The sequence below is a fragment of the Podarcis muralis genome, chromosome 3 (assembly GCF_964188315.1).
Source record: "Podarcis muralis chromosome 3, rPodMur119.hap1.1, whole genome shotgun sequence".
In the NCBI taxonomy this organism is placed as follows: Eukaryota; Metazoa; Chordata; class Lepidosauria; order Squamata; family Lacertidae; genus Podarcis; species Podarcis muralis.
The window spans coordinates 61,423,386-61,447,215 of NC_135657.1; the positions used below are offsets into that span (position 1 = coordinate 61,423,386).

Genomic DNA, 23,830 nt, shown 5'->3' on the forward strand with positions numbered 1-23,830 from the left:
AGGAACTACTGAAAGTGGAAAATTTGTCCTTCCCATTTAGCTGGTTGGTGACAACTTTCCAAGTAAATAGTTGTCTATACCCACCATCCATTTGGAGCACCCTAAGTAGTTTTCCACTAATGGATGCATTAAGGTAACACCACACAGAAGGACTATCCCTCAGTGACAGACCACATGCTTAGCATGCAGAGGGTCCCTGGGGCAATACCTGCATTCCAGGTAGGGCTCGGTAAGACTCCTATCTGAAACCCTGGCTGAAAATATTTAGCTAGATGGACTAATAGAGACAGATGGGTTCAGTACAAGGCAGTTTCATATGCTCTGGATATGTAGCAGCTTCCATGTGACACCAATTTATCCATTGTTAATTGTACTTAGAAGGACCAATTGAAATACAGTGGTGCCTCGCAAGACGAAATTAATTCGTTCCGCAAGTCTCTTCGTCTTGCGGTTTTTTCGTCTTGCGATGCACGGTTTCCCATAGGAATGCATTGAAAATCAATTAATGCGTTCCTAGGGAAACCGCCTTCAGACCAGGTCCGGGGACAGTCTGTCCCCGGACCTCTTCTGAAAGCTGGGGGGGGGGGGGAACAAGGGCTTTTCTTCCCACCCCCAGCATTTTAAAAAACCCCGGGACAGCGGAGGACTTCTCCGCTCTCCGAGGCGATTTAAAAGCCCCTGGGAAGGCAGGCAGGGGGGACAAAGACTTTCGCCCCCCGCCCGCCTTCAGAAGGTGTTCCCGCCCCCGCCCCGCTTCGGAACAGCTTTCCGAAGTGGGGCGGCTGGGGCAGGTGTCCCCGCCCCCCCTCCCCACTTCGGAAGAGCTTTCCAAAGTGGGGCGGCTGGGGCAGATGTCCCCGCCCCCCCTCCCCACTTCGGAACAGCTTTCCGAAGTGGGGCGGCTGGGGCAGATGTCCCCGTCCCCCCTCCCCGCTTCGGAACAGCTTTCCGAAGTGGGGCGGCTGGGGCAGATGTCCCCGTCCCCCCTCCCCGCTTCGGAACAGCTTTCCGAAGTGGGGCGGCTGGGGCAGATGTCCCCGCCCCCCCTCCCCGCTTCGGAACAGCTTTCCGAAGTGGGGCGGCTGGGGCAGATGTCCCCGCCCCCCCTCCCCGCTTCGGAACAGCTTTCCGAAGTGGGGCGGCTGGGGCAGATGTCCCCGCCCCCCCTCCCCGCTTCGGAACAGCTTTCCGAAGTGGGGCGGCTGGGGCAGATGTCCCCGCCCCCCCTCCCCGCTTCGGAACAGCTTTCCGAAGTGGGGCGGCTGGGGCAGATGTCCCCGCCCCCCCTCCCCGCTTCGGAACAGCTTTCCGAAGTGGGGCGGCTGGGGCAGGTGTCCCCGCCCCCCCTCCCCGCTTCGGAACAGCTTTCCGAAGTGGGGCGGCTGGGGCAGATGTCCCCGCCCCCCCTCCCCGCTTCGGAACAGCTTTCCGAAGTGGGGCGGCTGGGGCAGATGTCCCCGCCCCCCCTCCCCGCTTCGGAACAGCTTTCCGAAGTGGGGCGGCTGGGGCAGGTGTCCCCGCCCCCCCTCCCCGCTTCGGAACAGCTTTCCGAAGTGGGGCGGCTGGGGCAGATGTCCCCGCCCCCCCTCCCCGCTTCGGAACAGCTTTCCGAAGTGGGGCGGCTGGGGCAGATGTCCCCGCCCCCCCTCCCCGCTTCGGAACAGCTTTCCGAAGTGGGGCGGCTGGGGCAGGTGTCCCCGCCCCCCCTCCCCGCTTCGGAACAGCTTTCCGAAGTGGGGCGGCTGGGGCAGATGTCCCCGCCCCCCCGCCCCGCTTCGGAACAGCTTTCCGAAGTGGGGCGGCTGGGGCAGATGTCCCCGCCCCCCCTCCCCGCTTCGGAACAGCTTTCCGAAGTGGGGCGGCTGGGGCAGGTGTCCCCGCCCCCCCTCCCCGCTTCGGAACAGCTTTCCGAAGTGGGGCGGCTGGGGCAGGTGTCCCCCCCCCCTTCGGAACAGCGTTTTAAAATGCTGGGGGTCGGGAGCGAAGCGCTGCCGACCCCCAGCATTTTAAAATCTCCCCGTGTCCCGGGAAGATTTTAAAATGCTGGGGGTCGGGCTGCCGACCCCCAGCATTTTAAAACCTTCCCGGGACACGGGGAGATTTTAAAATGCAGGGGGTCGGCAGCGCTTCGCTCCCGACCCCCAGCATTTTAAAACCTCCCCGGGACACGGGGAGATTTTAAAATGCTGGGGGTCGGCAGCGCTTCGCTCCCGACCCCCAGCATTTTAAAACCTCCCCGGGACACGGGGAGATTTTAAAATGCAGGGGGTCGGCAGCGCTTCGCTCCCGACCCCCTGCATTTTAAAACCTCCCCGGGACACGGGGAGATTTTAAAATGCAGGGGGTCGGCAGCGCTTCGCTCCCGACCCCCAGCATTTTAAAACCTCCCCGGGACACGGGGAGATTTTAAAATGCTGGGGGTCGGCAGCGCTTCGCTCCCGACCCCCAGCATTTTAAAACCTTCCCGGGACACGGGGAGATTTTAAAATGCAGGGGGTCGGCAGCGCTTCGCTCCCGACCCCCAGCATTTTAAAACCTCCCCGGGACAGAGACTTCTCTGCTGTCCCTTGGAGATTTTAAAATGCTGGGGGTCGGCAGCGAACGCTTCGCTCCCGCCCGCCAGCATTTTAAGATCGCCCCCGGCAGGCGGGGGGAAGGCAGGCGGGGGGAGCAAAGACTTTTGCCCCCCGCCGGCCTTCAGAAGAGGTCCTCTTCTGAAGGCCGGCTGTGGGCGAAAGTCTTTGCTCCCGACCGCCAGCATTTCCCTATGGGCTTTCGTCTTGCGATGCAAGCCCATAGGGAAATTCGTCTTGCGAAGCGCCTCCAAAACAGAAAACCCTTTCGTCTTGCGGGTTTTCCGTCTTGCGAGGCATTCGTCTTGCGGGGTACCACTGTAATTGGACTTACTCGTTTCAGTGGGTCTACTCTGTCTCTTTCACACGTTGTCTCTTATGCATACAATAAATTGAGTACAACTATTTTAATTGCTCAGAAAACTGGTTGTTAACCGTATAAAATGCTAGCATACTTTTGCACGATTGCATTTTGCATTTAATTTTTCAATTATGCCTCTAGTAGGTAAAGGAGAAGGTGGCCCTTAGCTTCACTGTTGGTTTCTACAGTGCACATAATTCAGATGGGTAAAAAATAAATAAATCAAATAGCTCCGTCTTTTTGCTCTTAAACATAAAATATATGTTCAAAACCTTTTACTGGGGATGTAGCACACATTTCAGTTAGACCTGAATCCTGAGTTCATAAATATTCTGGTGCTGTTTACAAAATCTGAATAGTCACTGATGTTTTTGAAAAGTTCCATTCCAGAGTTACATTTAGCCCATTTCTTTCATTTACCTGTTTAGACCAATTTTAACAGTAAATAGTGTAGTTGTAGTATAACAATAACAAAGTGCAATTTCCTTTCTAAAATCTAATCTTTTATGAACATATATTCACTAAATATCCTAAGGACGATAAAATATTTTCCAACTTTAAGCAATGTATTGGGTTTAGATTTCTGACATAAGTAAATTTTCTATTTGATAGGAAAAAATGGATACATTTTTTTTTTTATTGCACTGCTGTTTGATTAGCCAACCCAAGAAAATTACTCCTAATTGTTCTAGCATGACCCCTCCGGTCAATAAAAACTAAACGGGATCTCGAGACCTCATTTTTCTGAAGAAATTATGCAGGACCTAGCTAAGTGTCCTTCCCTTTTTCATAGTGCCTACATGGGGCTGAATTTAACTGATTCCTACTGAAACCTCTTCATGGCTATGCTTAGGAGAAAGTACCACAATGCATTTGAACTTTTCTTCCTTTTTGTTACAGTGCTTTGGAGTCAAAATTGTTCACCTTCCAAATAGTTTCACTTTGATTGCCCAGTGGAAAAGTATCTCTGCTTTTCTCTTTATTGATCTTCAGCTGGTAGAAGCTGATGTGGAGTGTTGCTGTTTTTTATTAAAATTGCTTAGATATGGGGCAAATGGGCTTGTTAATTTCATCCATCAACATATAACTTTGTAATATCCTACCACTTTTCTCCTAGACATATACAGCATTTGTGTGTGTTCTGTCACCACATATATTCAGAACCTATTTCTGCAAAACTTTAGATTCAATTCTGTCTAACCTGTTTTAGGCATGGAAGCTCTGACCCAGTTTGTACGTTACTCTTCCTGTCCAACATGCTTATGTTATTACTCACCAGTACTGGAGGAACTGGATGTTGTGATATTTCTGATCTTGGGAAGAAGCTGCGATGTTCTACAACTTCTCTTCTCTGGCATTACATTGCTGGCAGGGGGAAAGCACCAGCAATAACAGGAGGGTGTTACCGCCATGCACCTTCCCCTTAGTGCATAAGGACTTGCATGCACAGAAGAGATACATGTGCATAGCCCACCACCACACACTGGCCTCTAATTTTGGCCTAGAACTGTGTTAATAGCAAATTTTACAGAAGCATCTAAAATGTTAATGATAGCAAGTGAAGTTGTGCAGTTTATTTTGCTTTTCTGATACAAAATGTGGGGGTGGTGTGGTACAAATGCATTATGTTATTAACTTGGCAGTTAGCTTTTACAACTTTTTTCTAGTTGCTAATAGATAACAGTGCCGACTTACTTTTATTATTTATCAATATTGAACCACTGCAGAACTGGGAGAAACAAATGATTAGAAAAATAATCAGTTCAGTAACCTATTGCACTCAGGTTTTCCAAGGCAAATTTGTAGGGGAGAAAGAGGTACTGTATTTAATTCTTCCCATGCCTACTGATTATGACTTGCAAATCCTCCCTACTTCCAGTTTCAGAGTCTGACTTGAGAGAAAAATGGGGTAAAATGCTCCCCCACACTCAGTTTCACCCATGCATTCGTGTTAAAAGGAAAATGCAAGGTTCCAAGCCCTCAGTTTGCCTCCAAGCATGTATTTCTATCTTAAGTTTCAAGGTGCTGATACAAAAGAAGCAGAAGGCAGGGAAATGAAAGGGCAGCAAGAGCAATAGTACTCAACAATGTTTCTTACTTGAATATTTCAATTATTTTCCCTCCCATGAACTTGTGCTTTGCTAGTGAACAGTTTATTGAAGCGAATGTGTGTGTACGAAATGGCGGAGAATGAAATCTGCTGACTTTCATAGTAGGCAGAGAAAAGTGGTGCCCGGAACAGCTCATTGGGGGGAAATAATGCAAATGATGTTCCTCAAGATTTTACTGCAATGCCTCCCCCCCCCTGCATTTTTAAGATTCAAGTTTTAATGGCCACAGGTGTGCCTTAATGGGGGCATACATAGTATATTTTGTACTTATATTTTGTACAAATTTTGTATAATCTGTCTGGACATGGTTCTATTAACGAAAAACCTCTTTTGCAGCAGTTTATTATGTAAGAGCATTTATGCAGGCAGCCTACTATGAATGTGAGAAAAAATTTTCTTCTGCAACTCCATTTTTCCTGGGGTGATAAAATTAAATTAGAAGGAGCATTCAAGTTCCTTCCAGGAAAAGTTTGAGATGTGATTTGTGCTTCAGGGTTAGATGAAGTCTAAGTTGCACTTGGAAACAAGGGCTACTGAAGTTAAGTTGTGATTAAATTGTCCCCTTGGTTTTAATCAGACCTGTGTTTAGCTAACTTAATCTGGTTCCACTTATATAATGCTTTTATCTGTCTGTTTCTCTGTGAATGCATACCAGTTTCAGAAGAGATTACTTCTTTCCCCACATTGGAAGAATTGTTTCTCCATGTATGTGAAAAACGTGACATAACCATCTGAAAAATGGACTTTGAAGTAATTCTAGTGTGTAATGAAACCCTGTGTTAGGCGAGAAGCAGATTGATGAAGCTTATTGGGCAAGTTTTCACACTTTCTGCCACTACTTGTTGCAGATTGAAAGGAAACATGTGCATCTCCTTCGTGTGGAAAACCTTGCAATGCATGTAGAACATGTGCATCTCCCATGTGTTTTCCTTTTGCACATTGCAAGAAGCAACAGAAATGGAGGCAGTTGCATTTCAAAGCTTCTTGGAGTGTGTGAAACAGGCCGTGGTAAATGTTTTCTTTGTGAGAGCTGATAAATAAAAGACATGAGCAACGGTAGTGATGGTGCATGGAAATAATTTTTAAAAAACCTTTTACAATAAGCCACTCTATACGCTTCACATTGAAATACATATTTTCTGGTTAGGAGTAACAGAACATCTATTGCTCATCAGAGCACTGTGATATATGTCAACAATTTCTTGAAAAGGTGTGTTGACAATAAAAAGTGAAATAGAAATAATACTATAAAAAGTAAATTGAGGAGTGAGGAGTCTGTAGCTGTTTAATGTTTGTCTTAACAATATTCTTGCCAGGGGGCAGTGGTTTATAGCCTCTTTGTAGGGTACCTGCTCATCTGTGGAAGGCATGTGATCTAACATCTTGCTTATATGGTGACACTCAGCTCGACGCCTGCAGCTAAGTCCATGGGAAAGCAGCGTTGTTAGCAGACTACTGACACCAACACATTCATTCTTGGCCAGAAGTAAAAGTGCAGCCACCTTGTCAGGAGATGCAGGTAAAATGAAAAAAATTATAGAACTAATTCCTCTACTCAGTTGTGTTTCTTCTTCTTCTTCTTCTACTACTACTACTACTACTACTACTACTACTACTACTGCTACTGCTACTACAGTGGTACCTCGTGTTACATACCGTCCCCCTTACGAATGCTGCGGGTTACGCACTCCGCTAACCCGGAAGTAGATGCCCCTTGTTGCGACCTTTGCCCCAGGATGTGAGCGGAAGTCACACTCCGGCGGTGCGGCAGCAGCAGGAGGCGCCATTAGAGAAAGCACGCCTCATGTTATGAGCGGTTTCCTGTTACTAACAGACCTCCGGAACAGATTAAGTACATAACACGAGGTACCACTGTATATCTCTGCAAGCCTGTTTTAAAATTGAAGTTTGACCAAGGTTCATAATGTATAGTTGATTTGTCCATAGATGGAATTAACTTGACTTTTCTTAAAAAGGATCCATTAGCGGAAACTTGCTCCTGCAGCTATATGTTAGTTTTTAGCCTATCAAATAAGAGGTGTGTGTGTTCTAGAGGTTATTGAGGAGTGGTTTTGCAGAAATCGAGCACATTGGCGTCCCTTAGATATTAAGGGGGCCATACCATTTACTTGTGGGCCTGAGTCCCACTGACTTTCAGTGGAAAGTGGGAACCTTTCCCTGACTTGTGTCCTTAGTCATTAAATAGGGAGCATTTAGCAGAGACTATTTTGTCTGGTTCTGCCTCAGAGATGGGGAATCTTTGGCCCTTCCAGTGTTGTTGAACTATTGGCTATGGGGCTGATGCGTGTCCAGCTACATCTGGTGGGCCACTTGTTCCCCATACATGATCTACTGGATTAAGAGAGAGAGAGCGAGAGAGTGAGAGAGAGAGAGAATGAAAACATGATTAGTGAGATAAATATTTCTGTGAGAGAGTTTGTGAAAGAGAGCCTTGTTTACATATTCCATATTTGCTCAGCATCCCTACCTCATGAACCCAGTGCTTGAGAACAGTAATGCATAGAAAATGAAAGCGTCAGTGTTACAAAATCTTAAAGTACAAATGACCTCAAATTGTTCCCCAGTGTGTCAGCTATAATTTCTATCCCAAGGTCATCCTTAAATCTTCCCTTGTTGCTCTACATTAATAATTTGCCAGGGGATAAAAAGAAGAGGCATCAGACTGGAACACACACACACACACACACACACACACACACACACACACACAGTGAATTAAGTCCTAAGAGACTTGAGGAAAAGTCACATGTGTTTGATACAAAACCCAGTGTGTCAAATGAATGATGACACTTCCTGTTCTCTCATTATATCAGTTTGGAAATGATTAATTTCACAGCTTATATAATAAGAGTTAATGTAGGCCTTTGCTAGGCGATTTTGGTACTATATTACAACCTCTTTTGAATATGTAAGTATTCCCAGGCGCTTACAACTTCATTTCAGAAAAAGGAGTCTAGCAGGCATGGGAGAATAGAATTTGAAATATTTATTCTAGCTGAGGACCATTGGCTTTTCAGAGGAAGATTAAGGCATACATACAGTAAAAAGATTTAGGGTAGACGGTAGATAGGCAATCCATATCTTTCCATAGAGAGAAATATATTACAAAGCCAAGCAGTGTTTGCCTTATCCATACAAGAAAAAGTTGTCTGTATTTGCCTTGTCCTTAAACTTTCTAGTCTATGCATTGAGACTTGACACTCCACTTCCACCCCCAAAAACAAACCCACACACTGGTATAGTATTTAAAAAATCCAAGAAACAAAGTCTAATTCAGTAGCGTAACCTTGGTGGTAAAACACTTGGCCTATTCCCATTTTTAATGTCTCTGAAGGTATCCAAGGATGACCACGTGATCTTTCTAGTTTGAGCATGTCTCTTTTTCTCTCTGTATTAATATCTTATTTCCTTTCTTCCTCCTTCATTCATTCCTTCTTCCTCTTCCTGTTTCCTTCTCTTGACTTTCCTTTTACCTTTTTGGTTTTGTATATATTATGTAAATTTTTAACATAAAAAAACCTCCCATACCCTAGTCATCCCCATTTGTCCTCGTTCAGCATCTTGCAGCCCCATCAGCCCTCTCTCCTTCAAGGCCGTAAGCTGTCGGAATCCAGCAGACAGAGCAAAACTCTTTGGCACGACACCTGATGTTAGACGTAGGAGGACTACACATTCAGCAGGGGTGAGTAAGCTCATTCGTTATGAATAGGCTTATAGCTGTGGTGAAGCGAAGCTACAGAAATGATAGACTACATACTCTGCTTTCATCAGAGAAAATGGGTTTGGTAGACAACAAGATGATTAATATGAAGTTTTAAACAGCTGAGGTTTTTCCCCCAATAAGCAAATGCTTATTTCCAAACGCCAGATACTATCAAATTTAATAGTAAAGGTTGCCTTTCTTTGTGTACTATCTCTTTTCCCATGCGCAATGTGCAAAGAACTTCTTATTGAATCACATGGTGATGTGGCTGATTGAACCTCTTTGTCTAATTTTAGATGAGCAGAAAAGAAAAGGAAAAGGTCCTTTCGTTGTCTAACCCATCTGGCAAAAAAAGATCACGTTCACCTGCTACCTTCAGAAGCAAATCAGCTGCTTGGTAAGTAATTGGCTGGCCGCCTGTGCATCATTTTAAGTGCTGTTTTCAGCCAGCATTTGCTGGAAAAATAGAATGTACATAGAAATGGAAAGAAAGTGCAACTGTTAGAGGAGTGGCCCTACTCTGATTTTCCACCCACTCACCTCTGGATTATCAGGAAGGCCTTCTTTAACCACTCGACCCTGGAGAATATTGGAACAGACTGTGAGATCACACCAGACTGGGACACTCTGTCTCTTATGTAGGCAGAGGACAATCATGCATGCACATACTAAAGTGAACATACTTCCCACAGTCTGCTAAACATGCAGCTGACATCTGTATGAAAGTACAGAGAGTAAGGCATTTCACACCACATGATAGCTACCCTGTAGCTAAGAAAATGGCTGCTACTCATCTACCTTGTTTTGCACTCTAGGACCATTGTACAGCTAACAAATGTTTGAAGAACCATCCTGATGTTTAATGATATGGCAGTATAGTAATCCTTTTATGGCAGTGTACAGATACTTTTATAAATAAATAAATACACACAGAGCTCAGGATCCAAAGAGTTCATTTACACACGTCAGGGTTGTTGTTGCATGTTGCTGTTGCATGTTTCGTTATGTCCAGTGGGATTTGTAACTTCCCACCCCCACTCTGAACAGCCCATGCTATATCACAGATTGTTCTTGAGAGTAGTCTTTAGTTCCAAGTGCTTTGCCGTGAGACACTGGAAAGGCTGCTTTTTTGAAAAATGCCTCTTCGGTATGTAGAGCTACTTACAGAAGTGCTTGGTTCTGGGCCACAGGGAGTTTCTCATATTAGAGAACTCTCGGTTGAGGCAGACTTTTGACCTTTGCAAGACACGGAAGAAGATAGCAGGACACAGGGAGATGCTTTATACTGAGTCAGATCAGTGGTCCATCTCGTTCGTTACTGTCTCCATTGATTGGCAGCTGTTCTCCAGGGTTTCAGACTCAGCTCTCTCTGGAGATGCCAATGATTGAACCTAGGACCTTTTGCATGGAAAGTCCCAGAGTTACAATAATGGAAAGTCCCAGAGTTACAATAATCCATTGTTCTACATCTAGTGAAGGCAATCCTGTTTCCATGGTGCCAGCATAATCTTTACCCATTGGCAAGAAAAAAGGGAAAGCTTCTCAGCATGATTGCAGTATTCATCCTGACTGCTCACAGCTAAATACTTATCTGTATTTAGTTCTGTTCTTGCTAGTCTTGAAGATAAGTTATCAGTTATTAATGTTGCTTTCACTGTTCCTTTATGGCTCCAACAGGCATGCCTCTAGGTCTTTACCTTTCTTGCCTGGAACACCCAAAAAGGTGGTTTCAGCACATGGATCATCCAGAATCTCTGTTGCTCAACAACGGCCTCCTTCCCCTGGCAACATCCGACCCACCAAAAATGACCGCAAAGTGGAAAATGTGAAAAAAGAAATACAGCGGGAGTCTGAGAAGACCACTGAAGAAAAGACAGACCATGCGAAAGCAACCTTCAGTCCCACAGTGGTTACAAACCAAGAAGCACTCCCTTGTAAAATAGAGACCACACAAAGTAAGACTTGACTTATTAGCATTCCAGTGTGTTCCTAACTACCCTGGCCCATCTTCCAAACATTTGGGTGCCATTTTGATTCGCTAAAGCCAATGGGGGGAATTGTGGCAGGCCTCCGAGTTTAATGATTTCAAAATGCTTCACATTCATTGTCTTTGTTGAGACTCCAAATTTTGGAGAGCCGTCAGGCAAGAAAACCCACAGTGGCCCCCTCCTTGGTGAGGGCAACCCTCGCCTTAATGGGCTACCTCCATAGCACTACCATTGCTGCCATATTCTTCCCCTCCTCATCACTGTTGCCACTGTCATCTTGTTCACTCATTAATTCACCCACCCTCTGGACCTGAGGGAGCAAGCAGGGAGGGGCTGCTGCTTCCCCCTCCTTTCTCACCACTCATTTATTATTATTATTATTATTATTATTATTATTATTATTATTATTATTATTATTACACTGCCACTCTGGGCAGCTTCTGCCTCTCTCCTTTTCTCAACATCAGCTAGCAGACCCTGCCTTGGCAATTTAAAATTCCCTCCTAGTTACAGAAGTTGCATAAATGTTTCCTGATTTTTGACACCTGATAAAAACTTTTTTGTTTAGGCAACTCTACCCGGACATGTAATTTTAATAAGTGTATTTGTGCTTTTTTAGCTGTGGATTTCTCTAGATTTTGATAATTGGACTGTGTGTACTGCTTTCAAAGTCTGTTTTACCACTATTTTAATGAATATTTTATGCTGTTTTTCTTAAACCACTTAGAGATGCTTTTTATTTTCTTTCTTTCTTTCTTTCTTTCTTTCTTTCTTTCTTTCTTTCTTTCTCTCCCTCCCTCCCTCCCTATCTCCCTCCCTCCCTCCCTCTCTCCCTCTCTCCTTCTCTCCCTCTCCCCTTCTCTCCCTCTCCCCTCTAATATCACCAAGATGCTGGGATGTCCAGGTACACAGAATATGCATTGCTGAATATTCCTTTCTTACTGTTTCAGTTGCTGCTCCAGTTCTGCCCTCTGCTCCTTCAGTTGCTTCACCACCTCCTATCTGTAGCAAGCCTTCTGCGGGGACAACAGACCCAGAAGAAGCAACCAGGTTGCTTAGCGAAAAAAGAAGGCTGGCCCGGGAACAACGAGAGCGGGAAGAGCAGGAAAGAAGAGAGAGGGAAGAGACTGAAAGGTGACGATCTCAACATTTAGAAGAGATGTAGAAGATGCCCTTTTAGCACAGCTTAACACTTCTTTGCATGAATCATAGCCCCCCAAATCACAATGTTGAAAACCAGATATTGCCCAGCCCTACTGTTTGCATCTACATAGTTCCACCTTATTTCAGAAATCATGACATATGGGTATATCACAATGTTTAGTTGGTGATATATATTGTGATGTTGAAAACCAGATATTTCCCAGCCATAATGAGAACAGAATGCAGGATAATATGGTGCCCTGTCTGAGGCCAAAATTTGACACCTTCCGGTCCAAAGCCACTTCCCAAAGGCGGGTAAGAGAGGCACTGGGTTTGGGAAGGAGGCACAAGGCTCTGGGCAAGGTCCTGTCTTCTTCCCTAAGCTGCGCAAGTGCTAACTAGGCTTCGGGAAGAAGGCAGGAGGATTCTAGGACCTTGTCAGAGCCCTCACAGCTCTTCCCAAAGCCAAGCCCAGTGCTTACCAGGCTTTGGGAAGGAAGCAGGAAGGCACCCCCACCGCCACGCCCTGTGCAGGGGAACCAGTCGTGATCCCCTAAATTCACCTCTGCAGAATGCATGGAAGGGGAGTTCTTACTTTGGTAAACCCTCACACAATAGACTCCCAGCTTGTGTTGCCCCCTGCATTCTGAATTGGTACAGGCCAGAGAGAAGTATGATTTGGCCCTTACTAATGGTGTCCACCCAAAGAATGTGTTTCCAGAGAAGGAAAACTCTTCTTTTTTACTTTTTGTGTTATGAACTGCTGCTGTCTGCCGCTTGTTTCTTTTAGTGAATTTGGTGGTTGGAGGCACTTTAATTTAGCGTTTGTTTAGCTATTTGCTTTATGTTGCTAAGGAGCAGAATAAACTATACCAGAATAATAAAAGCAAAAATCTTATCTCCTCCCCACCCTGACACACCCCTCCCCTGCTGTACATTCTTCTGAGGCTCATTCTTGATGCTCATAGACAAAAGAAGGAGGAGCTGGCCCAGAGGATAGCAGAAGAAAGAGCTCGCCGAGAGGAGGAGGCTCAGAAACAGGAAGCAGAGAGGAAGCAGAAAGAGGCAGAGCATAAGCAGGAAGAAGAGGAGCAGTTGTGCCGCCTGGCGGAAGAAAAAGAAAAGAAAGAACGAGAGGAAATGGAACACCTTCAGAAGCAGGTTTTAGAAATTAAAGAGGATTTTCACATTTTTATCAGGGTGTATTGCAGAGATAGCTAAAGGATGCTTATGTGACTTTCTGAACTGGTAGAAACTCTTGAGATGAAATGAAGGGAAGAGAAGACATCCTTAGCACCCTAGAGGATTCCTGGTTTAGACACACAAGTCGTACCACCTCATGTGGCCAAACCTGACATCCCACAGCACCACACTGGTCTACATTTAGGCACCCTGCATTCCTGCAAAAAACAAATGTTGCCACTTTGGACAATAAGCATTGCCACCTTAGGGCAATACTTTAATTAGGCCAACCAAAATGTCTCAAAATAGTGTGGAAGCTTTTGTGTTCTCCAGCGTTCTCAGATGAGATGGTAAACAAAGTGAGGGGTGGGGGAGGCGAAAAGGTTGGCTGATGTTAGAAGCCAGTTAGTCACAGTCATAAGATGGAATGTGGGAGGAGGCAGCAGACACTCAAATTGGGCTCTGCTAGGAATACAACAACATGTTTCTCCTGGTTCATGCTGGGTTTCATATTTTTGCTTTAGCGGTTTTGTTGAAATAGTTTGCTTCTAGTGATATCAGCCTTTTCCCTGTTCCAGTTCTCCATCTTTAACTTGGAAATACAAGGAAATACAGATTTAGTAGCATTTAGAGAAGACCCATTGAAATCAGTGGGACTAATACAGGGTTAAATCCAGACTGAGTCACATCCATATCATGCAGTACATTTCTGCTTTGAACATGCAAGGGGAAATCCCTTTTCTAAAAACTCCTTCTGTGCCCCGCCACGCCCCTGCAACTCCCAGTGCAAACAGCACCTTCAGAAAGAGGAATTCCTCTCAGGGGTTACAGCAGGAGAGGAAAGGGTTAAGCTCCCCCTTTGCACCTGCTCTGATTCCAGTCATTATCAGACACTGCCCCACAAGATAGTGCAATTTATTAAAACTTGCATGTTCAGTACAAAGATGCACTTAGCATCTTGTGTAGTTTGGCCCCTAAACACAGTTTTCAATGTATCCTCCCACCATAGCATCCATGTACAGAAAAAAAGAGGTACTTGGTGATAAATGCAGACATCAAGAGTAAGAATTATGTACTCCCAGGAAAATGAATGATCCTTTCAGCGGGAACATTGGCATTTTAATTTTTGGAGGAGGCTGTATAGAAGTACAGGGTTGAATTTAGAACCCTACATTTTAATTTGGAAAGCACTGTGATTGAAATACAGAGAAGTAATGAGATTGCACATCCAGTGAGGTTCTTTTATGAGCAGCGGCACCCTCCCCTCCACCCCACCCCCCCGGCCCAATTGTAAGCTGCTTATGAAATCTATTAGAAGCTGATTTCAGTATGGAAATAGAAAAGAACTATGATGCAAACACTGCTGTACTGAGACAGCCTCTTGGTGCCTGCTTGTGGGATTGCAGACACGGAAGTGAACCGTCAGGTTAGTTAAAAACTCGATGAGCAGATAAGCAAATGTTTGTTGATGGATGAGTTAATCCATGTTTTCCTTTGCTGTGTTGGCATTTAGAAGGAAGAAGAGGCTCGGTTACGAGAAGAGCAGATTCGGTTAGAGCGTGAAAAGCATTTCCAGAGAGAAGAACAAGAGCGCTTGGAAAGGAAGAAGGTAACAGGAAGGCGCATGGGCATATGGAACGGGATCTTGTGTGTGGCTGGAACCTTCCCAGTAGGGCAGGTGGCCATTGGAATTTCCTGCGATTTAGCCTTGTGGGTGGGCGGTGGTTGAGCTTGAGGGGCAGATTTCCTAACAGAAGACACTCCAGCCATTTCCCAGGGAACTTCCTTTACAAGAGGGCCTCTTCTGGCCCTGCACCCTCCATGTGTCCATGCTGCACGTGCACACATTATCCCTCTGATTTGGAACCCTGCACAATCAGAGCTTCAAATCACAGGGAGGACATATACTTTTGGGGATATCTTTTTCTGTTAAGGGCCACATTCCATCAGGGATAATCTGTTGGGGGCCACATACTGGTGGTAGGTGGGGCCAAAACCAGAAATGGGCATCCCCTTCCTTCCTTCCTTCCTTCCTTCCTTCCTTCCTTCCTTGTTTCTGCCACCCCATTTTCCCTCCATCACCCTATTTCCACTTCTATGTTTCCCACATTAAACTAGGCCAAGACCCACAGGTGGCCCTCAGGCCACAGTTTTTCCATCCCTGATCTATGCACATACGACAAGGCTTCTCTTCATATTTGTTAGTGCAAACATGTACAGTGTGGCAACAGGGGTGGCCTCTTCCATTCCACCCATTTGCATGGAGGGAAACCCCCAAAACAAGCTTTGCAGTGAGTGCTGTGAATGTGCTTTGAACTCGCTGCTTATAGTGTGATGGTGCCTGTTAAAAAGAAACTGGATGGTGATACATGCCACCCGGCCAATCTGTCACTGCCACCTCCCCCTTCCATCCTGCCTGTTGGATAATAAGTTTCTTGAGAATGTTTCTGTCTCAGGGGGACTGGGAAATGGCAAAGGAGGACATGGTAGCAAGGGGGACTGGAGCATGAGAGGAGGGAACCGGGAGAGGGAGCATGCAAGAAGGCAGCTTGTTCACCATCTTCCTCCCACTGCCGCCATCTCCCCCTGTAGGGAGCGGGTGGTGCTGTGGTCTAAACAACTGAGCCTCTTGGTCTTGCTGATTGGAAGGTCAGCGGTTTGAATCCGTACAATGGGGTGAGCTCCTGTTGCTCTGTCCCAGCTCCTGCCAACCTAGCAGTTCAAAAGCACACCAGCGCAAGTAGATAAATAGGTACTGCTGTGGTGGGAAGGTAATCGGTGTTTCTGTGTGCTCTGGCTTCTGTCATGGTGTTGCGCCAGAAGCAGTTTAGTCCTGCTGGCCACATGACCCAGAAAGCTGTCTGTGGACAAACACCAGCTCCCTCAGCCTGAAGTCAGATGAGCGCCTCAACCCCATAGTCACCTTTGACTGGACTTAACCATCCAGGGGTCCTTTACCTTTACCTGTACCTTCTTCTCCTGCTGCTGGGTTCTTGAGATAGAAACAGCCCATTTCAGGAAATCAGTGTCAGGGCACTTAATTCCACAACAATAGGAAGAAAAAGAAGTGGCAGTATTAGCATGTCTGTAGTAAGTACCAGTTTCCGATTCAGTACTATGAACCTGTAGCCCTTCAGATGCTGTTGGAACTCCCACTCCCATCAGCCCCAGCCAGTTTTCCCAGTTGTCTTGGTTGATGGGAGCTGTAATTCACCAGCATTTAAAAAGCCATTGGTTCCCCATATCTGGTATAGGAACACATACATTAAAAAGAGAGTTCACAATGTGTTCACAGCACGTAGTTAAAGACTAACCACAGTAAAGGGTATTTTTATTTTCTTTGCAGCGTCTTGAGGAAATTATGAAAAGAACTAGGAGAACAGAAGCTGCAGAGAAGGTAGATACGTCACTTCATCCTCTCTTTGTAGAAAACATTGCTACCTTCATATATAGATACATTTTCTGTCAGTGGAGCTTCTAACTTTTTTATTTTAAAAAAATGATTTATTTTACAGAAATCAAATGAGCAGCAAAATGGGGAGATAGCAAAGGAAACAGGTATTACTTTCTTGATCCGCATCTACTTTCGTTCTGAAATGATTATTATTCACAGCATGACTTGAGTAGGAGAGAATTTTAAAAGCTGGCAGCCCAAATATATTTAATGAAAAGTCAATGATGAATCAAAGCATGTGAAAGCACATGATAGTCTGCTACAAACATAATTATGTGTGCAATTAAATATATAATTAGGAATACAAGCTTTTATTAGTTTAATTGCCAGATTAATCAACCAAAGCTTTAAATAATTAGTCAGTTGGGGGTCAGTTTTAATCAGTATGAGCAAAATCTTTCCAGCTGCACATGACCTATGGCCATGGCAGGGTCACTGATTTCAAGTGTAATTATGCTACTGTCATAAATTACTTTTATTTGCATTTTTTAAAACATGAAATTGGAAGAGCATAAATTATCTGTTACGATTTGTAAAAGAGGTGCAAAAGGAGAGATTTCTTGCTAGATTGTTTTGTCAAGCCATGATGTTGTTACTAATTAGATATTAGAGGTTTTTCTAACACCAAGAGGGAAACCAAGTTGTTTGCAAAGCTTAATTGGATGCAGAACCCTCTATTTCTGTCTTTGCTTTAAGCCCGGAGCATATGATGTGCTAAGCAACCTTTCCCAACCAGGAACTCTCCAGATGTTTTGGCCTCCCAACTCCCATCAGCCCCAACCAGCCAATGGTCGGGGTGATGGGAGCCTGGAGATGAAAACATCTGGAAGCCATCAGGTTTGAGAAGGATGTGCTATGGAATTAACACAGGGAAAAAAGTAAGTCTGTTGGTACAACTAAGGATGATCCAGATGAGCGGCTTGTATCTCAAACAGGTTATTCAGATCTAATTTTTCTGTGTGCATGTTTGGCATATTGGCTTCCTCATGTTCATGTTTATTCTGTCATAGATAGTCATAGTCATTTTGTGGCTTATCATCCACATCAGTAGGAGGAACTTCATGAGTTGTTTCTGGAGGAAACATAATTGTTCCTTTCCTGTTATCCGCTGCCTTTTCTGTTCTGAGCATGTACATGGATTGAAGTAAATGCACCCTTTTCTGTCAAAAGTGATGTGGAAAACTTTCCCCCCTTTTCTCTAGCTGTGAGCACTCCATTAAGCCCTGCGATGGCTTCTCAGGTTCAGTGTGTGCCAGAATCTCCACGGAATGGGGAATTGCTCACCCATACCCACGTGCTAATTTCTCATCAGCCCACAGTCAACCTTGACAGGTGAGAGACCTGAACTGAAATGTCTCTAGCAATACCTGATGTTTCTTCTTACTGATATGAAAGCGTATTAAATCAGATTATTTTCCCTTTTTGGGTGTCTCCATCAGAAATTTTTCATCATCTGCTCAACACAACCAAACACCCCCCAGCAATCAAATACACGGAGTACTACTGTATTCAGTGTCTGTCAAATGTTCCTACATTAAATATTGTCGTTCTTATCAAACCACTTAAAAGCACAGCTTGCTGCTTGGTAGCTAAGAGCATACCCTTTAAATTTTAATGAGACATTTTCTCCTCCTATCTGCACTACACCATTATTGAAAAAGAAGTTGCTGTAGAAAATACATTGCTAGATTTCTGCTTTTCATTGTACAGAAAAGAATGCAAGCTCTCTTACATGAGTGTCAGTCAGCATGTCTCTTTTTAAAAAGCTTTTTTATAACTAGAATCAGATCAAGAATACCCTTTGCGTATACAAAGATTTCTTTGCACTTCCTGGGCAAAGTTAGCAGTTAGCAGCGGCACAGCTATCTAGCTTCTCACAGAGTCACACTTTTCACACATAGTAATAATAATAATAATAATAATAATAATAATAATAATAATAATAATAATAATTTATTATTTGTACCCCGCCTATCTGGCTGGGTTTCCCCAGCCACTCTGGGCGGCTTCCACAAAGACCAAAAATACACTAAGATGTCACACATTAAAAACTTCCCTAAACAGGGCTGCCTTAAGATGTCTTCCGAATGTCAGGTAGTTGTTTATCTCTTTGACATCTGGTGGGAGGGTGTTCCACAGGGCGGGCGCCACTACCGAGAAGGCCCTCTGCCTGGTTCCCTGTAACCTCACTTCTCTCAATGAGGGAACCACCAGAAGGCCCTCGGCGCTGGACCTCAGTGTCCGGGCAGAACGATGGGGGAGGAGACATAGGCTTGGAGGAAGCTTGTTTCCCACTCTTCAGAATGAGCCATCGAGAACCTTGTGCTTAGGCATGTCCCTTCTCCTCTCCTTATCTTTCATGCTCACGAAGAGGTGGTCAGAAGCTTCCACTTTTCATTTTAAACTAGCTACCGTTCCTTAAGATGACCAAATCATCATCTGCATATCCATGAACAACAAAGCAACAAGGATGGCCAACCTGAACAGCACTGGTTATTGTGCCAGAGCAGGAAAGGTGCCTTAAGGCAAAATAAAAAACAGCTACTCCAATCCTTAACACTATACAAATCTCATTAAAAGTGAAATATGTTCAGCATTTAAAGGGAAAACTGCACCCGCCAATGTTTAATTCTGCTTCAAATTAATTAGCAAGTACCACCTGGCTGTCAATATTTATCATTGTGTATATCGGTTACCTGTCTCTTTCGATTGAATGTTATATCTGCAAATTGTGTAAACTCTAGAGAGGTGTATATTGGCAGAAAAGCAGACTAAAACAAGAATACCTGATGCACCCAATTTGCATAAATAATATTGAATTGTTAAATCAGAGGACACTTTATTGACGCTCATGGGTTAGAAGTGCTGAAAATTTGTTATTGGCCACTATTTTGACATGACCAACAGTATTTGCATTGTAACTCATTTTGCACCATTGGTGCCTGACAAATTCTGTGTACATAAATGTTAAGAAGAGCCTGCCACTCCAGTGACCTATCTAGTCCAGCATCCTGTTCTCACAGTGGCCAACCAGATGCCTGGGAAAGCATGCGAGCTGGGCATGAGCACAAAAGTCCTCTGCCCACCTGCCCTTCCCAGAAACTGGTATTCAGAAGATTACCGCTTCTAACAATGAAAGTAGCACATAGCCATTGTGACTATTAGCCATTGATAGCCTTATCCTCCATGAATTTGTTTAATCTTCTTTTAAAGTTGGTGTAATCCAACAGATGGAGCTATATACTGAATCAGACCATTTGATGCATCTAAAACATTTTTGTCTATTCCCATGGCTAATGATTCTCTAGGGCCTCTAGCAGAGGACTTTCCCAGCATGGCTGCCTGAGATCTTTTTAACCAGAATGATTAAAGACTGAAGTGTCAACCTCCTATTTTTGCAAACCATGTGCTCTTCCACTGGGCTGCGAGTTTACATTAACAGAAGCTAGTCTAGCGTCAGGCAAATGCTTCATATTGCCAGTGCATGAAAAACAAAGACAGCACTGTAAATTCATCTAAGACAGTTTTGAACAGTTGTTTTCAGTTGTTTTCATAGAATTGTAGAGTTGGAAGTGTCCCTGAGGATCATCTAGTCCAACCCCCTGCAATGCAGGAATATGCAGCTGTCCCATACGGGAATCGAACCTGTAACCTTGGCATTATCAGCACCACCCTCTAACTATCCGAGCTATTATATTCTTGTCACTGCTGTGCAGCTTGTGTTGATTCCAGTGAAATCAATGTTTTAACAGTGTAGCAATTGTTTCATATTCTATTTAATGGAATAATGTTACTGTAGCAGCTGGGGAAACCCAGCCAGATGGGCAGGGTATAAATAATAAGTTACTATTACTACTATTACTACTACTATAATTATTATTATTACATAGATGTGATGCGATTGTTTGACTCTGGAAATGAAACTGCATGATATGCAGTCAGTTAAACAGAGTTAGTACTGACTTCTTTTTACAGTGGTACCTCGGTTTACTAACTTAATCCATTCTGGAAGTTCGTTCTTAAACCAAAGCCGTTATTAAACTGAGGTGCACTTTACTTTATGAGGCCTCCCGCCACTAGTGCCCTTCCACCATTCGGCTTCCATTCATAGACCAAGGTGAAGTTCACTAACCGGAACACTACTTCAGGTTTTGCAGAGTTTGTATACCAAAAGGTTCATAAACAGGGCTGTTCTTAAACCAAGGTACCACTGTATAATACCATTTCTACTGTCATGATTATTCTCATATTGATAAAAAGCAATGTGAGCTTATACATTAAAAAATTATAAGAATCAGGATGTTAGAATGCTAGATACAGTGGTACCTCGGGTTAAGTACTTAATTCGTTCTGGAGGTCCGTTCTTCACCTGAAACTGTTCTTAACCTGAAGCACCACTTTCGCTAATGGGGCCTCCTGCTGCTGCTGTGCCGCCGCAGCGCAATTTCTGTTCTCATCCTGAAGCAAAGTTCTTAACCTGAGGTAATATTTCTGGGTTAGCGGAGTCTGTAACCTGAAGCATATGTAACCTGAAGCGTATGTAACCCGAGATACCACTGTAATGGGAGGATTCTATCAAAAATAGGACATTGATCTTCAACTTGTGGGAAAGGCCCTGGCCAATGTGTAGCACCGCTGCTTTTTCTTAGAGGAGAAACAGACATTCAAAGGAAAGCATTTGGCTTACCTCTTTAATGGAAATCAGCGCAGCTGAAAAGCACTTAATCTTTTGTGACCTAATTATTGTCAGTGGTGGAAATTAATTCTTTACTACAACAAAAATGGTGCAAGTACTAAACTTCGCATACTGTATACAGTAGTGTAGCATACAAATGAAGAAGAAAAATAATCTTTAAAATGTTTTATAATCTGTAAGATATTTTCATTATATTTCAGTAATCTCAACCCAGGAAAACATCCAAATGAAAACGGAGTGTCTATGCAGAATGATAATTTTGAGGAGGTCATCAGCTTGCCCATGGGAACAAAACCATCCAGGCTGGATGCTATGAACAATGATGATAAAAATAGCCCTGACATTTCTTTGACTCCCATTCTGGCCTTTGAAGAGAAGGGGACCCTAGGGCCATTGCCTCAGGTAGATAACGTTCAAACACATCAAACAGCAGGTAGGTTTGTTTTAAATCTCTTGTTGATTTTCTAATGGGCATGAAGTGTGGCATCCAAGATGTTTCTAGCAAGTGTCTGGATTCAATTTTTTATTAAGTGCAAGTTCAGGACATGGAACAAATTGTATAACCTCTGCTTTAAAAACGTTTGTCATGTTGCAGCCCAGTTGGAAAGATAGAAATAACTAGGAACCTGCTGGTTCGATTCACTGGGCCAATCTAAGATTGGAATGAATTATTCACCGCAAAGAGAAAGAGCATATACCTCATCCTTTCTCCACCCAAATGTGTGTTCTTTAAGAAACCGGCTGTTTTGATATAAGGGTGGGGCAAGATGACAAGATGCAAAGGGCAGGGTTCTTATAACTTTAGCAGAGGTACAGGAATAGAAACGTCAACCCTTGCAGCTCTTTTTACCCCTTCATGACAAGATGCATCTGTAAGATCATCCTCTGCTACTCAGCAATTCTATTCTCTTTTGCATCTGATCACCATACGAAGCAAGTAAGTCCTTGATTAACATTTTCTGTCTGTGACTTGGAACATGAGCTTCTCTTCCATGAATGGGAGGGCTCCCTCCATTGATTGAAGGAACTCTGACCCAACGGAGGCTCTGCTAACGATCCACTGATTTCTCCCTTCAGCCTCCCACCCTCATATCTCCTACACTGTTCCAGAAAGTCCCTCAACTCTATCAAACATATTTGCAGGTGGCACAGGGTGGGTGGAAGGAAGAATCAGGGAAAACCACCTCTTCTCTCTCCTTCTGCCCACAGAAGTAGCCAGCGTGTTTTTATTATAATAAAAGTACTCTTTTTGCTGTTTGTTCCCTATAAAGAACTTCCCTTCTCTGCTAATTTGCTCTTTATTGGCTTTTCTTCTAGAAGTTGTCTGATCTCTGCTTACAAATTACCAAAGGTGGCATAAAAGTCTCTGCAGCCAGTGGAGTTCCTTCCATGCTATGAAGGAGTGTGGTAGTTTTTGCACTCTCGAGTTTTCTAAAGATTTCTTGGACACTGTTTTTTTGGTTTTTTTTAAGGCCATAGTAAAACCAGCAGAAGAATTTATTGGGAATAGACTTGGATTACCTTTCTATCAAATAGATCTCACCACTAGGAAAAATCATGTTTCATGTGCATAAATTGATTATATCCAGCAAGTTCCTTTGGTTAGCATAACAGATATTTTCTGCATTCTTGAAGACAAAAGCTTCACTGGATTCTAACAATAACGGGCTGATTGGGGTAATGGACTTGTTTTCTGTTGTTTTTGAAGATGGGTATTTGGTTTTAAAAGGTATGTAAAATCAGCAAAGTATCTTTTACATTTTACGGATTGAATACTTGAAAAGTAAATGCCTCACTGCTCTACAAGTAGGGCTACTGGGGTGTTTTTTTATTTAAGCCTTTTGGTTTAAATATTATTGCAGAGAACTCTTAATTATGGGGGCAACATAGAGGCTTCTGTATCAGGTTCTTGTAAATGTAACTCCTACATGGACATTCTGTATATTTAGGCATCACTACTGTCCTCTTGCATTTTCTTCTAAAAAATAAAATAACATAGCAGGTTTTAAAATGTGAAAAATCGAAAGCATTATTTTTTCATGGATTAAATGGAAAACCTGTTGTTATCCTAGATAATGTATTTATTAATTTTGTTCTGTACAAAATAAATCATAGAAAATGTGCTTAAAAACTACATTGTGAACTTGATTTTTCCTAGTTTCCCTTCTGTAAGGGAATGCAGGGGATAAAAGCAAAATCTTCTGGCATGATGTGGGTCATTCAGCCCCATACTTGGATAGTAATGGGGAGTGGAGAGCTCTCTCTAGCTGATGATGTGATTGATGCAAGAGACACACCCGGACCAGATCTTTTTCTCATGGTGTTTTGGAAATGCAGACCTCTGTGTGTGGTCAACAAGTACTGCAATAGAAAATAATTTGGAAGGCCCCAGTCCTTTCTGTTGAGGTTCTGGCAGGGACAGCAGGACTTGGGCTGCCTGTAGCCTGACTGACTTAGACTGAGCAACCCTGGTTAGGATTGTTTCAGCGTACAAGTGCTGCAGGCTACTCAGGTGAAAGTTGTATGTTCAACAGGAAGCTCTCATATCCTGTGATTCCGTGTGCTGCCCCTGACATTTCCCCCCTCTGATTTTGCACC

General features: G+C 43.9%; 1 protein-coding gene across 6 annotated transcripts in view; it reads left to right on the forward strand.

Annotated features, from left to right (window-relative positions):
• Positions 1 to 23,366, forward strand: part of MAP7 (microtubule associated protein 7) — a 99,704-nt gene extending 76,338 nt beyond the window's left edge. For 4 of the 6 annotated variants that reach the window (XM_028723516.2, XM_028723515.2, XM_028723517.2 and 1 more), the window contains 12 exons: positions 6,451 to 6,564; positions 8,600 to 8,748; positions 9,066 to 9,166; positions 10,447 to 10,724; positions 11,708 to 11,891; positions 12,869 to 13,061; positions 14,596 to 14,691; positions 16,429 to 16,479; positions 16,598 to 16,640; positions 17,739 to 17,868; positions 21,433 to 21,665; positions 22,550 to 23,366. In XM_028723516.2, coding sequence (XP_028579349.2) covers positions 6,451 to 6,564; positions 8,600 to 8,748; positions 9,066 to 9,166; positions 10,447 to 10,724; positions 11,708 to 11,891; positions 12,869 to 13,061; positions 14,596 to 14,691; positions 16,429 to 16,479; positions 16,598 to 16,640; positions 17,739 to 17,868; positions 21,433 to 21,665; positions 22,550 to 22,560 — 1,583 coding nt within the window. In that variant the 3' untranslated portion in view covers positions 22,561 to 23,366. The remainder of the gene's footprint in view (positions 1 to 6,450; positions 6,565 to 8,599; positions 8,749 to 9,065; positions 9,167 to 10,446; positions 10,725 to 11,707; positions 11,892 to 12,868; positions 13,062 to 14,595; positions 14,692 to 16,428; positions 16,480 to 16,597; positions 16,641 to 17,738; positions 17,869 to 21,432; positions 21,666 to 22,549) is intronic. The other 2 variants (XM_028723518.2, XM_028723514.2) reach the window with 1 other exon arrangement.
• The last annotated feature ends 464 nt before the right edge of the window (positions 23,367 to 23,830 follow it).